At 58.9% G+C, this 13,863-nt stretch overlaps 1 protein-coding gene across 3 annotated transcripts; it reads left to right on the plus strand.

Annotated features, from left to right (window-relative positions):
* The first annotated feature begins 514 nt into the window (after positions 1-514).
* On the plus strand, positions 515-13,266 carry PNPLA5 (patatin like domain 5, triacylglycerol lipase). 3 transcript variants are annotated; one of them, XM_040490600.1, is made up of 10 exons: positions 826-998; positions 1,150-1,382; positions 2,249-2,337; positions 3,626-3,691; positions 3,994-4,203; positions 5,662-5,722; positions 7,038-7,223; positions 9,247-9,379; positions 11,729-11,845; positions 12,427-13,266. In XM_040490600.1, the coding sequence occupies exons 1-10, from the start codon at positions 892-894 to the stop codon at positions 12,509-12,511; spliced, it is 1,287 nt and encodes a 428-aa protein (XP_040346534.1). In that variant the 5' UTR covers positions 826-891; the 3' UTR covers positions 12,512-13,266. The 3 variants fall into 3 exon arrangements, with proteins under 3 accessions (XP_040346535.1, XP_040346536.1, XP_040346534.1); XM_040490601.1 differs by lacking the exons at positions 826-998; positions 2,249-2,337 and adding an exon at positions 515-765; XM_040490602.1 differs by lacking the exon at positions 2,249-2,337 and having other exon boundaries at positions 807-998.
* Positions 13,267-13,863: the final 597 nt, after the last annotated feature.

Here is a 13,863-nt window from a genome sequence, read left to right on the forward strand (position 1 = left end):
GTGCCTGGGCCTTGAACTAGCACAGCTGCAGAGTGAAGTCTGGCTTGACCCCCAAGACCCAGTGTGGGTCCAGCTCTGCCACATCCCGGTTCTTATTTGCCTTCCCCGCCCTCAGTTCCCTCATCTGTAAAATGGGGGCGGGAGAAATGCTTCTGTCAATGCTTCCAGGGATCAGGCGAAAAGCTGGTGCCATTCCCCACCCCCCGGGCCGGTCACCCCGCGACCTGGGGCCGTGACCGGTCACCCCCGTACCGCAGCGGTGGGGGTCGTGGGGCGTCTCCGGAGTCCGCCCAGCGACCTGGTACGACGGGGTCAAACCTGCCACACCCCTGAGGGCGGGGCATCGCGGCCCTGGAACCTCATTGGCTGGGGCGGCGGGCGACCCAGCCCGGGGCGGGGCAGGTGCACGGGGCAGGGCAGGTGCACGGGGCGGGGCAGGTGCACGTAGGGCGGGGCCCCGGCTCCCGCCAGAGCTTTTCTTCGGAGCGACCTCTCCTCTCCAGCGCTGACTGTCCCCGTGCGGCGGCCCGGCCCGTCTCCGTCCCGACCCCAGCCCGGCGGCCCCGACCGCCATGCACTGCTACGAGGAGGAGGGCAGCTGGAGCCTGTCCTTCTCGGGCGCCGGCTTCCTGGGGCTCTACCACGTGGGTGTGACCAGCTGCCTCAGGGAGCGCGCCCCGCACCTCCTCCGGGGCGCCCGCCGCTTCTACGGCTCCTCGTCCGGGGCGCTCAACGCCCTCAGCATCGTCTCCGGCAAGACCGTCGGTGCGCGGGGGACGGCGCGGGCGAGGAGCGCGGCGGGACGCTGGCTCCACGCGGGATGGAGGGCGCCGAGAGGGGCGTTTCGGGGCCTCGTGCCGGGCGCTGGGGCCTGCGCCCTTTGCATCCAGCATGCTCCCATCTAAGCCTTATGAGAACCCTGAGGACTCGGGGCTGTGGTTACCCTTGTTTCGCAGAGGACCGAGCAGAGCTGGGGATCCTGCTCCCGAGATCACAAGGTGGACGGAGCATTGGAACGCAGGGCTGGGCACAGAAAATCTGAGATGGAGAGGGGGAGACACCCGGGAAGGAGGTCAAGTCTTTGGGACGCACGTGGGCAGACCCCCTGGGTGGCTGAGGACCCTCTCCTCCTGTCCCCCGCACCCGCAGATTTCTGCTGCTCCCAAGTACTGGGCATGGTCAAGCAGGTGGAGCGCCTCAGCCTGGGTATCTTCCACCCTGCCTTCGCGCCCATCGAGCACATCAGACAGCAGCTGCAGGACTTACTGCCCACCGACATTCATGTCCTGGCCTCCCAGCGGCTGGGCATCTCGCTGACCCGCTGGCCCGATGGCCACAACATCATAGTCACCGACTTCGCGAGCCGCAGGGAAGTCATCCAGGTGAGAGCAGGGGTGGGACCCGGGCCCTGGAGACAGGGGACTGGGCCCCATCTCCTACCAGGGACTTTCAGGTGCTTTCCAGGGGCAGACACTCCTTGGGGGTGGGGTGACCTTAGGCTTGGGTTTGCTTACAAACAAGACAGTGGAGGTGCAGAGAGGAGCCACAGGGTGAGTGCGGAGTGCCCATACTCCCGGCTTGCTTTGGGAAGGCCCCATGGCTGCACACAGAGAAGGGTATGGCCGGGGAGGGGGCAAAGTCAGGCTTCTGTGCTCAGGGCCCCTGAAGGGGCTGCTTTTCCAGAGGTGTGCCTGCCCACGATGGAAGAGGAAACAATCCAGTATTGTTATAAAACAGGAGGTTGTGACAGAGAGCCACAGGTCGGGAAGAGAGGCCGGTGACAGGCTGTGGGGGTGTGCAGGCAGGCTCAGTAGGGGTTGGGTCCCCGGGAGAGCTCAGGCAGGTAGGGAGGCAGGTCCCTACCCTGGAGGGCCTCAGCTCCCCCATCGCAGCTGTGCCTTCCCTTCCTGTTAGGGTCTGTGCCTTCCACCCAGACTGGGAGCCCTAATGCAGAACCTGCTTCACCTTGCTGACCCCAGCCCCCAGCCCCCAGCATGGGGACTGTTTCTGAGTCTGTGCCTCTGTGCTGATTGGAATTCGTCATGTGTACAAGAGAGGGGCCAGTCCCTTGCTGTGTCTTGATGTCCACTGGCTCTTGATGTCACTGACACCTAAAGGGTGTCCCAATGTCTTTGCCTGTATGGCACATAGCACAGGACCTGGCACATAATAGGTACTTAGTAAACATTAGCTGCTGTCACTGTTATCTGTGCGAACAAGGCTCCCACTTGCATTTCCTACTGGTTAGGGACAGGATGCCTTCTGCATTTCCCAGAGAGGGTTGGAGGCATATTTCCAAGGAGACCTCGAGACAAGGTTCCATGCTTGATGAGTTTGGTAAGCTCTACATCAGTGTTTCTCAACCAGGGGTGATTCTTTTGCCTCCCCATCCCACCCCCTAGTGACATCTGGCAACGTTGGAGGCATTTTTGGTTATCACAGCTCTGTGCGGGGGGCACAAAGTACTGACACTTCGTGGGTAGAGGCCGAGGATGCTGCTAAATATCCCACGGTGTTCAGGACAGCCCCCTCCCACCCCATCTCCCACTCACAAGCCCCCAATGTCAATATGTTAAGCATCGTTTTCACTGCAGGATTTGTCAGAGCCTCTGCTGGGAAGGGCACAGAAAATCTGAGATGGAGAGGGGGAGACACCCGGGAAGGAGGTCAAGTCTTTGGGACGGGCGTGGGCAGACCCCCTGGGTGGCTGAGGACCCTCTCCTCCTGTCCCCGGCACCCGCAGATTTCTGCTGCTCCCATTTCCTGGGCATGGTCCTGGGCATGGGAAGAGTGGACACAGTGTTTCCCAAGTGGGTAAATAAGTCAGGGTTTCTTCTTCTTCTTTTTTAAATGTTTATTTATTTATTTTAAGAGAGAGGGAGAAAATCCCAAGCAGGCTCTATGCCGTCAGCTCAGGGACTGACTTGGGGCTCCAACTCCTGAACCGTGAGATCATGACCTGAGCCAAAATCAAGAGTCGGATGCTTAACTGACTGAGCCACCCAGGCGCCCCTTTTAAGGTTATTTATTTATTGAGAGAGAAGTGAGAGAGAGAGAGAGAGAGAAACAAAGAACATGAGTGGGGGAGGGGCAGAGACAGAGAAAGAATCCCAAGCAGGCTTTGCACTGTCATTGTGGAGTCCGATGCGGGGCTCAAACTCAACGATCCGCCATGAGATCACGACCTGAGCTGAAACCAAGAGTCTTACGCTTAACCGGAAGTCAGGGTTTCTTATTTGAGATGCCTCTGGCTGAATCGGTGTTCAGGGAGCACACCGTGGGAGGCATATCTAGATTGTTGGTGGAGAGTTCCTGCCCGCTGGGTGAAGGGGAAATGGGTACTTGGTGCCTCTGTTTGTCCTTGGGGGAAAGGGAAGTCCCAGCAGCAGTTTCGAGTGAGCAAGGACCCATCGGCAGGAAGACGAGGGTGGGTGTCATGACAGGCTTGCCTTCAAGTACCTTCTTGACCTTGAGAGCTCAGCTGGGACGTGACACCTCTCTGGGCCTCATTTCCCTTCCCTGAGCACAAAACTCAGGCCGCATACTTCGCAGGCTGCTCTGCCCCGAGCAGGTTCCGAACAGCAGGAGTGTGAACAATTGTGTTTCCACTTACTCGTTTTCCCAGGCTCTGGTCTGTACTTTATACATTCCTTTCTACTGTGGGACGATCCCCCCCGAATTCAGAGGGGAGGTAAGTGCACTTGGGGGGCTTAATGACTGAGTCCCTGCCCCGTGCTCTGGGTGGCCCAGTGTTCCTAGCGCTGACAGCCGTGTGGGGGGAGGGAACCCGTGCCTCTTGAGGCTGCGTGCCAGCCCTCCACCCCAGATTCCCTGCTCCTGGGGGGCGGTGCTCAGAACATCCTGGGCTCCGGTGGACCCAGTGGATCCGGGGCAGCTGGAGGTCACCGGCCGCAGCCCATTTCTGGCCGGTGGCTCCATGGCGGTATGGGGAGAGGGCAGGCATCCTGAGCAGACGGCCCACCCGAATTGCAGCGCTACTTTGACGGGGGCCTGAGCAACAACCTGCCCTTCGCGGACTCTCCCTCCACCATCACCGTGTCCCCTTTCCACGGGACAGTGGACATCTGCCCCCAGAGCACCTCGGCCAGCATTCACGAGCTGAACACCTTCAATACGAGTTTCCAGATATGCACCAAGAACTTCTTCCTGGGGTTTGCCTCCCTCATATCCCCCAGCCCTGAGGTAGGTCTGGCCCCGGCACCCGCCTGGAAGGTATAAGAGGCTTGGCCATGATCAAGGGTCCTCTGAGTCAGACTGTGTCCCCACACCCTCCCCGCCACCTCAAGGAAGTTAGGATACACGTCCCGAGTCTTACGTCTGAGCCCTTGAACCCACAACTCGGGGCTCAGGTGGTGCCCATACTCTCCTTCCCCTGCCCGAGCAAGTCTTGAGTTGGGACTGGGCCCATATCAATGAGGCATGCTAAGGCCAACTCTCCCCAGCTTGGGGTTGAGCCAGGCCTCTGCGGATACTTCCCTGGGTCAGGCTCTGTGAGAAGGTACTGTTACCGTCTCCTTTCTCAGGGGAGGACACCAAGGCTCAGAGAGGTTAAGCCACCTGTTCAGAGTCATACAGCCCAGAAGCAGCAAAGCCAGGTTCCAAATCCTCAGCTAGCCCAGACCCGTGCTCTGAACCGCCACCACCCTAGACTGTGGCCAGATTGACCATCCCCGTGGAGGTGAGGCAGAAACACAGACAAAGGTGGACAGTAGACTTACATTTCCTGCTTTTTTTTCCCCTGGTATTTTGGGGAAATGGGGAATTTGACAGCAAATGGTTTATCCCCATAACACACCCAACCGTGCCTTGGCCTCCCCTGTTCCTTCAGACGTGTTTTGGTTCTGTCGTGTTTTATTTTGTTTGGTTTTTTACTTTAAGTAAACTCCGTGCCACACCAGGGGCTCGAACTCAGCCCCGAGATCAAGAGCCACGCGCTCTACTGACTGAGCCAGCCAGGCACCTCGGTCCTGTCGTGTTTTATAATCTATGACACAAGTTCATGTTCCCGTCCTCTCATCTCCCCTATACCTGTGGGGTGGGCAAAAAATCTCAGCCCCATCTTACAGTCAAGGAAAAGCTGAGGCTCTCAGAAAGGTGGCGTGGCCTTTCCAAGGCCCCATAGCGTGGGAAGGTGGAGCTCCCTTCGGGCCCGATAGGTGCCTTTTCCCCGCTAGGGGAGCTCTGATTGAGACAGGCAGGGGTGGGCCCCCAGTTTCCTCTGCCGTCTCAGGCTGGTTCTGGAAATAAACACCAAAGGACCATGCATTGACCAACAGGGAACCAGACGATGTCCCAGGCATCCTGACCTGGGCCGAGTTATCCCATTTTCCAGAGGAGGGAACTGAGACCAGAGAGAGGAGAGTCTGGAGCAGGAGCCCCCCCCTTCCCGCCGAGGAGTCTTAGAGGAGGGAGGTGACACGGGGTCATGGGGAGGGAAGCAGCTTGAACAGATCGCAGATCTTCAACTGGAAGCAGTCCCCGTCCAGCAGTGGGGGCCTTGAACCCTGCTGAGGGGCCTCTTGGGAGCGTGGGCTGGGCAGGGATTGCTTCCGGTTGAAGACGGGTCTCTGGCCTACGAACTGCCAGCTCGAGGGGCGGGTCCGGGCCTTCCTCATCCCACCCTGACCTGTGTGTTGGCAGATGGTAGCTGACAATTGCAGACAAGGCTACCTGGACGCCCTCAGGTTCCTGGAGAGACGCGGTAGGTGGCCGGGCATCCTGCTTCCCCGGGGTCCCAAGTGGATCTTGCTTTGCAGGTGTTTGAGTTTTTCGGGACCTCAGCTCACTTATTCTCTTCCTCAGCATCTACTCTGTGCCTGGCCTGAGCTGGATGCTGGGGACCCAGAGAGGATCACACATGTGCCCTGCTCTTGAACTGTTCTTAGTCCGGGGCGGGGGAACAGACCAAGAGAGAGACGTCTCCCCACGGAGATGGAGGGATGCTCACGCCTACGGTGTCAGAGGGGACACTGACCCAGCCTGGGGGGTGGGCAAGGAGGGCTTCCTGGAGGCGGCGGCAACAGATAAGCTGGGTTTTGACTAGTTATGAAAAATACGGAAAGGTTGGAGACAGAAAGGAAGAGGGCGGATGAGCAAAGGGACAGGGCCCAGCACCTTCAGTGAACACAGCTCAGTTTGGCTGCAGGAGTGTGTGTGTGTGTGTGTGTGTGTGTGTTCACGCGGGAGGGGTGGGCCAGAGAGGTCTTCCCAGTTGGAGAGCTCGATTGTCCTCCCACCGGACACTGCCTTTTTTTTTTTTTTTTTTAATGTTTATTTTGTTTTTGAGACAGAGACAGACCATGAATGGGGGAGGGGCGGAGAGAGGGGGAGACACAGAATCTGAAACAGGCTCCAGGCTCTGAGCGGTCCGCACAGAGCCCGACGCGGGGCTCGAACTCACGGACCGTGAGATCGTGACCTGAGCCGAAGTCGGACGCTTCACCGACGGAGCCACCCAGGCGCCCCAAGAGCACTGCTCTTCAAAGGGGTAGTTCTGAGATTTGAGCCCAGGCTGGCCGGCTCCAGAACCCAAGTCCTTTACCCTCCACACTACAGCCCCAAACACACAGCAGCGGGAAGGATCTGCTGAGCGCTTAAAATGTGCCCAGATCTGGGCTTGAGCTTTAGGTATTTGTCTCGTTCAATTCTCAGAACAACCCCATAAAGCAGACTAGAATTTTCTCCTTTGTCAAAGAGGGAAACCGAAGCGTTGAGCACCTAGACCACATAGCTAGCAGGTGTTGGCGTCAGGATTTGAACCTTGGACCGGTTCGTCATGGTCTGGGATCTGATTAACCACTAGAAAGTGCACGGGAAACAGGGAGCAGAGAAGGGCCAGGGGAGAGCAGGAAGAGGTCGTTCAGGATGAGCCGCAGGTCCATTCGGCAGCGAGCAGGTCCCCAGAGCTGGGTTTGGGGATTGAGAGGTGCAGGTGGCGTGGAGGGCCAGGGGAGTCACTGTCGCCAGGGAGCTCCAGATGTGCTGACCTGTCGTGTCCCTCTTCTCTGCTGACCCAGGACTTACCAAGGAACCAGTGCTTTGCATGCTGGTGTCTAAGGAGCCCCCAGCCCCCGCGAATGGGACCCAGGACACCGACCATGACGGTGGCCAGAAGGGGGGCCTGTCTGTCAACTGGTCAGTGCCCAACGTGCTGGTCAAGGACGTGCCCGACTTCGAGCGGCTCTCACCAGAGCTGGAGGCTGGTACTGCCCTTCCTTCATGCCCTTGCTCACCTACCACGTGCCCTGCGCACAGGGGCCTGGGGGCAGGGACCCTACCCTGAAGGGCCTCGCGGCCTGGAAGAGGACAGGACTCATTTACTGAGCGTCTCCCGAGTGCCAAGTGTGATGCGAAGGCCTTTTTACCTGTTGTGTCACTCACTCCGCCCCACAACCGTGCGCCCTGGTGTTTTTCTTTTTTTTTTTTAATTTTTTTTTTCAACGTTTATTTATTTTGGGGATAGAGAGACAGAGCATGAACAGGGGAGGGGCAGAGAGAGAGGGAGACACAGAATCTGAAACGGGCTCCAGGCTCTGAGCCGTCAGCACAGAGCCCGACACGGGGCTCGAACTCACGGACCGTGAGATCGTGACCTGAGCCGAAGTCGGACGTGCAACCGACTGAGTCACCCAGGCGCCCCAACCCTGGTGTTTTTCTTGCCCCATTCCACTGATGAGGAAACTGAAGCTCAGAGAGGCGGTTGGGAGATTCACACCCAAATCCGTGCCTCAGAAAGCCAGGTCTTTGCCCACTGCCCAGGGGAAGCGCAGGAAGTCCTGAGGGACCTAAGAGAGTCACACACAGAGGGTTCTGGACTCTCCACACATGACGATGGGCTCATCTCACCCTCCCAACAATGCCACGAGGATGGCACCGAATTATCCCCATCGTACGGAAACCGTTGCACAGAGAGGTTAAGTGACTTGTCCAAAGTCATACAGCTAACAAACTGCCACAGCAGCGAACCATTCTGCTGTGGACCATTTAGTCTGCTCTCCTGCTTAGTGACCCCAGAGTCACAACCGCCACAACAGCAAAGTCCAGGCATGTGTAATGGTGGCGGGGACGTGGGTTTGAACAGCATCTAAGTGAGACTTGGAAGGAGGCATGGTGGCCAGGCAAAAGGGGGCAGACGAGTGGCCAGGCAGAAGGTACAGCATGTGCAAATGTCCTGGGTTTGGTGGGGGCAGCTGGAGACCCCTGTGGCCACAGCATTGTGGTTGAGGGGCAGGGGAGCAGAGGCTGGGAGGGTCAGGCAGGTGGCTTTGAAACTGCAGGAGGAGAGAGATGGGGAGAGGGCACCCCCTCCTTTTCAGAGTTGAGTACTTCTCTGAACTCTAGATCCTGTGTTCACTGCACCTAGCTGGGGTGGGACAGGCTACGGGTGGGGGTGGGGAGGCTGGAAGCAGAGACGATGGTGGTTGAGGTCAGAGCAAGGACAGTGTGGGTGGGCGAGGGGACGCAGCCTCCTCCTGCGCCGGAGACCAGACGGGCGTGCGGAAATGGGTCTGGATCTGTGCTGAGCCCCTGAGGTCCAAGCTTGGAGCTCTGGAACCAAGGCAGCATCCCTGCCGCCACGTGGGGGCACCAGAGAGCCGCCTCTGGGATGGGGCGTCACAGCCAGCACGCCCCTGGGACTGAGCTGGCCAAGCCTTGACGGACATTCCCTAATCCTCTCCTGCCTACCTGGGAGGGAGATCCTTTTCAGAGGAGGTAGCCTCGGCTCAGGGAAGGGAAGGGACCCATCCTGGGACACGCGGCAGGTAAACGAGCAGCTGGGTCTTGGTGCCGTGCTGTGACCCCTCCAAGTGGCCGTCTCTAGACGGCCATCTAGAGATGGAAAGAGCTCGGGGAGCCTGGCAGGCCTTGGGTCCACCCTGGCCCTGCCTCTTCCTGGGATGGTCTTTGGGCAAGTCGCTTCTCCACTCTGAACCTCAGTCTCCTCATCTGGGACAGGGGCACGCCCTGCCAACATCAGGGACACTGATGCGAGAGCACGACCTGAGTGCCTCGCCCCCTGCCGGCTCCTGCGAGGGGCTTGATCAGGCGTGCCGTTTTTTTTTGTTTGTTTGTTTGTTTTTCCCCTCTGCAGATGGGGGGCGGGGGGCAGGCGCAGTTTGCAGACTGTGTGAGGTGGACAGGGGTTCAGGCCACCTTCCCTAAGGGTGATGGTGGAGGGGGTGCTGGCTGGAGGGCTGGCTGGTCACGCCACGGCTTCTCTCGTAGCACTGAAGAAAGCATGTATGAGGGACACCAGCCCCTGGGCCCAATTCTGTCGGTCAGGGCCCGGGCGGGCCCTGACCTACTTCCTACTGCCCTGGACGCTACCCTTCGAGTATGTTTACTTCCGGAGCAGAAGGTGAGGCCCAGCCAGGGCTCCTGGGAGGGGCCTGGCTCGTCCCGGATTGTGGCGGAGACCAGTGCCCATGGCGGGAGGGGCAGCCGGCGTGCCGGGTGGGCAGGGCCTGGCTGGCCTCCCCTGCTGCTCAGTCTTGGTCACACAGCCCAGAGGAGTCTCGGTGGTCTCCCCCTGCGAGACGGGACCACTGGGGAGATGGTGTAGCAGCTGTGACCGACTGATCAGAAATGGGACCCCCGGCTCAGCACCTTGGCCGCTCGCCTGTCTCTAGGCCCTTTGGCCCTTTGCTCTACCCGTTAGAGCCTCAGAGAAAATGCGCTATGTCTGGGGAAATAACTCCAGGGGGGTCTGGCTCAGATTAGCTGTGTGGCCTGGGACAGGTCTCTTGACCTCTCTGGGCCTCAGTTCCTTTTCTGTAAAACAAAGCCCATGGAGTGCCTGGGTGGCATCCAGCTTCGGCTCAGGTCATGATCTCACGGTTCGTGGGTTCGAGCCCCGCGTCGGGTTCTGTGCCGACAGCCCGGAGCCTGGAGCCTGCTTCGGATTCTGTGTCTCCCTCTCTCTCTGCCCCTTTCTGTTCATGCTCTGTCTCTGTCTCTGTCTCTCAAAAATAAACATAAAAAACAAAACAAAACAAAAAAAAAAAAACAAGGCCCTTCCAGGACAGACTGGTTGTGGCTAAGCCCTCACTAACCATTTTAACTTTGCTGACTAATGAATCACTCTGCATTTTTGGTTTATTCATTCCACCAGTAGTTATTGAGGGCCTGGCCAGGGCTTGGCTGGGGATAGGGAGGCAGCCCTGACTCAGATCTAGCCCCTCACCCTGTGGAGCTCGCAGCCCATGAACCATCACACCTCTGTGCAATCACACCTCTGTCCAGAGGTACCTAGAGAGGTCTATACTGGCTGTGTTTCCTAAAAGAGGTCTACACTGCCTGTGAACTGAGACAGCTCACACTAGGGGCAATCTGGTCAGGGAAGGCTGCCTAAGGGAAGTAACTTTTGAGTCCTAATCTGAAGGATGGGTCCACCAGGCAAAGAGGGAAGGGCAAAGCATTCAGACGGATGGAACAACATATGCAAAGGTCCTGGGGCAGAAGGCAGAGGAAGTAAGGCTCTTTGGAGGCCAGTGTGGCTGGAACCAAAAGGTGGGGTGCTGTACAAGACGGGGCTGGTGGTGAGGTGGTGTGGTGGTGGCTGGCAGGGGCTAGACATGCGGGGCTCTATAGCCAAGTGAGGACTGTGGTTTTCATCCTAACAGTGGTGGGAACACAGTGCAGGGTTTCAGTAGGGAAGTGTCACGGGGAGAACTGCATTTAAAAAAAAATTCTTTATTCTCTAAGAGGTCTATGACACTGGGCCACTGGATCAGCCCTGATGCTGAAATTGCCAGTGGCCCAAAGCCAGGAGAGAGCTTTCTGCTGACTCAGATTCTCCTCGTGCTGAGCTGTTAGGTTGAAACCACAGGCTGAAGTCAAAAAGGATAAATGCAAAGTCTAACCTTTTCAGCCAAAAACAAAAAACAAAAGTCCAGATACGAGCACTGATGGGAAAACTTGTTCAGACCACAGGGAAGTTCTTCCTTAGCATTCTCTGTAACCTACATGCACATGCAGGTTACAATAATAGAGATAGAAGGTCCAGAACAAGGGAGGTGATGGTCTACTTACGTGTTGCTTCTCATACGACACCCTGTGGAGCGCCAGTTCAAGGCCCTGGTTTAGAAGCTCTGCTAAAGGCGACACGTTGGGAGTGAGGCCCTGCAGTGTCCCGTGAGTCTGGGAAGGTGCCCAGCCAGGCACGCTCTCAGCCATAATTGGATGAGCTGGCCCTCTGCTGACCCGGCACATGGGGAGCCACGGGAGGGTTTGGGCTACGATCAGATGTATGTTTCAGGAAAGTCACTGGTGCTAAGAGGAGAGTGGATGGAGGGCTGTGGAGGAAGGAGGGCAGGTCTGGGGAGGAGAGGGTGGGGCAGAGATATGAAGGAGGTTAGGGACTCTAGGCCAGGTGACGGTCCTCTTTAGGCGGGTGAGGAAACTGAGGCCCGGAGAGGTTCCCTGACCTGCCCAGGGCACCCAGCTGATGAGCAGGGGGGCCGGGCCACAACCCCGAGGTGGCCTGACCCCAGAGCCCCGCCCTTTCCCATTTGGGCTTCCCGTGGAGTCGCTACCCGGCTCCGTGGCGGGGCCGATACCGCGGGGGCTTCTCACCCCCTATTTCACTTCCTTTGGGCCTGGGGCCTCGGGTGCAGGGAGGCACCCGGCTCTGCCCCGGGCCCGCGGGGAGGGGGGGCTCTGCTGGGCCGGACGCTCGGGCTCAGCTGTTTGCTGCCCTTTCCTCCAGGCTGGTGGCATGGCTTCCGGATGTGCCGGCCGACTTGGGGTGGATACAGGGTGAGCTGCAGAGCTTGGGCCTCCGGATCTGCTCCAGGTCGAAGGACCAGCTCCGCAGGCTGTTCAGGTGAGGTTGGCGGACGGGCCTGGGGCGGAGGGGGAGCCGGGTCCCTGGCGGAGAAAGGCTGTTTGTCTGGATCCTGGACAGGCAGGGCGGCACACCTTCCGCGTCCTTCTCCCCGCGCTCCCGCGCGGTCCCTGGCGCCTGTGTTCGGTCACCGCCGTGGGTCAGACCTGTGCTGGGCCTGGCTGGAGGAGCTGACCGGCCACACCGGTCGGCCTGCTGGACCTGCTCACAGAGGCAGGGTCCAGGCTCACGGGCCGAGTGGCTTCCCCTGCTCTGCCAGACCCCAGCCAGCCCTTCCGACAGCCTTCCAGATGTCCCTCCAGGTCAGCCTGCCTCCCTACTGGCTGGAGACCCTGATGTCCTCCCACCCACCCGACAGACACTTGTTGGGCCATGCCGGGAACCCCAGTGTGGCCGGAACGAGGGGCTCGGGGCCTTCCTCATGGCAGGATCTGGGGGCAGAGGGACTTCACTGGATGCGAGGGCTGCCCCCCCCCCTCCCCCCAACGGCTTCCCCCTGCCCTTCGTCCAGCCCCAGGCTCTGAAAGCTTTGCATTCGCCGCCTTCTGCTTCCTCCGCAGCTTGCCGGTCACCAGCCCCCTCCAGCCTGGGGCACCTCCTCCTGTGGACCCGGCCAAGGAGCCCAGACCTCCCCATCAGGCCTGAGGGGCACAAAGAGAGCCAGACCAGTGACTGGCCTCCCCTGGCCCTTGCCCTGGCCCTGATCCTGTGCCCACATCTGCCTCCAGTCCTTGAGTCCTGGCTCGTCTCCCAGAGCTGAGAGCCCAACCCTCGGCCCAGGGCCGGCACTGGAATTGTCTGCCGAGTGGACGATGGAGGGGACAGCCTCCCTTTCCTCTCAGACTCTGGTCCCTGACTGGGTGGGTGGGGTGACCCCCAGGAACCAAAGGAAGTCCCACCAGCCCCTCTGGAGCCCCTGCTCCTTGGAGCCAGCTCCCTGGGGCCCAAAGACTCCTTTTTTGGGAGAGGCCCAGCCCGTTGGTGTGTCCCTGGGTCACTGTATCCAGGTCACCCTGCCCCTGTCTCATCAGAGGGAAAAAGGAAAGCAGGAGCTGAGACACCCATCTTGGTTCCGCAATTTCCGTGCCAAGGGGCTTGGGGGCAGCATGGGCTGGGAAGCAGGATTGGGGGTGTTGCTGAGCTGTTTGAAGGGCACCTTACAGGAAATGGAGAAAATGCATATGCTCATACCGGAGATGGGAAGGCAAATGGAAATGATGGGATCCTTTCTCTGACCTCCTTTGTCCTGCACTAGCCCCAGGGTAACCCCCACGGCCTGCCTCATTCCAGGAACCTTGATCTCTGATGATTTCCTACTGGGTCCATACAGCGGGAGCCCCCACAACCAGGAGATAGGAAGGTGCGAGGAGAGAGAGGGGTTACAGTCTTCTTAGAATCCCACCTCTAGGGGCGCCTGGGTGGCGCAGTCGGTTAAGCGTCCGACTTCAGCCAGGTCACGATCTCGCGTGATCTCGCGTGATCTCGCGTGAGTTCGAGCCCCGCGTCGGGCTCTGGGCTGATGGCTCGGAGCCTGGAGCCTGCTTCCGGTTCTGTGTCTCACTCTCTCTCTCTGCCCCTCCCCCGTTCATGCTCTGTCTCTCTCTGTCCCAAAAATAAATAAACGTTGAGAATCCCACCTCTGTGTGTCCTGTTGGGGTGTCCAAGGGCCCCTGGCTGCCAGCACTGTGGCACTATCCCCTTGTTGCTTGAGAAGTCTCATGGCGGAGCTGTGCCTCCACACACCCCACTCCCGGGCCCCTTTCTCTCTCGGGCAGAGAGTAGAGAGTGGAGAAATGGAGGCATGAGCTAGAGGAAAAGGAAGCAAAGGAATAAATCTGAAGAAAAGAGATCACGAACCATTCATGCATCCGTTCGTTCACTCATTTGATTTATACTTAATGGGTTGTAGGCTCTGGGGTCGCAGCCGCAAACGCAACTTGCATTCTGGCGTGGGTGCAGGAGCACCTGCTAAACAGCCAACAGAAGAATGTGCAAAT

The sequence above is a fragment of the Herpailurus yagouaroundi genome, unplaced genomic scaffold (assembly GCF_014898765.1).
Source record: "Herpailurus yagouaroundi ecotype Mexico unplaced genomic scaffold, PumYag 182, whole genome shotgun sequence".
Taxonomy (NCBI): Eukaryota; Metazoa; Chordata; class Mammalia; order Carnivora; family Felidae; genus Herpailurus; species Herpailurus yagouaroundi.

What these genes read in the sequence shown, in the direction of transcription:
- PNPLA5 (XM_040490600.1), top strand. Translation starts at nt 892, where the DNA reads ATGCTCCCATCTAAGCCTTATGAGAACCCTGAGGACTCGGGGCTGTGG. An exon ending in TTCCATGCTTGATGAGTTTG is followed by an intron (nt 2,338 to 3,625) that starts GTAAGCTCTACA and finishes TCGTTTTCCCAG; the next exon opens with GCTCTGGTCTGTACTTTATA. An exon ending in TCATATCCCCCAGCCCTGAG is followed by an intron (nt 4,204 to 5,661) that starts GTAGGTCTGGCC and finishes GTGTGTTGGCAG; the next exon opens with ATGGTAGCTGACAATTGCAG.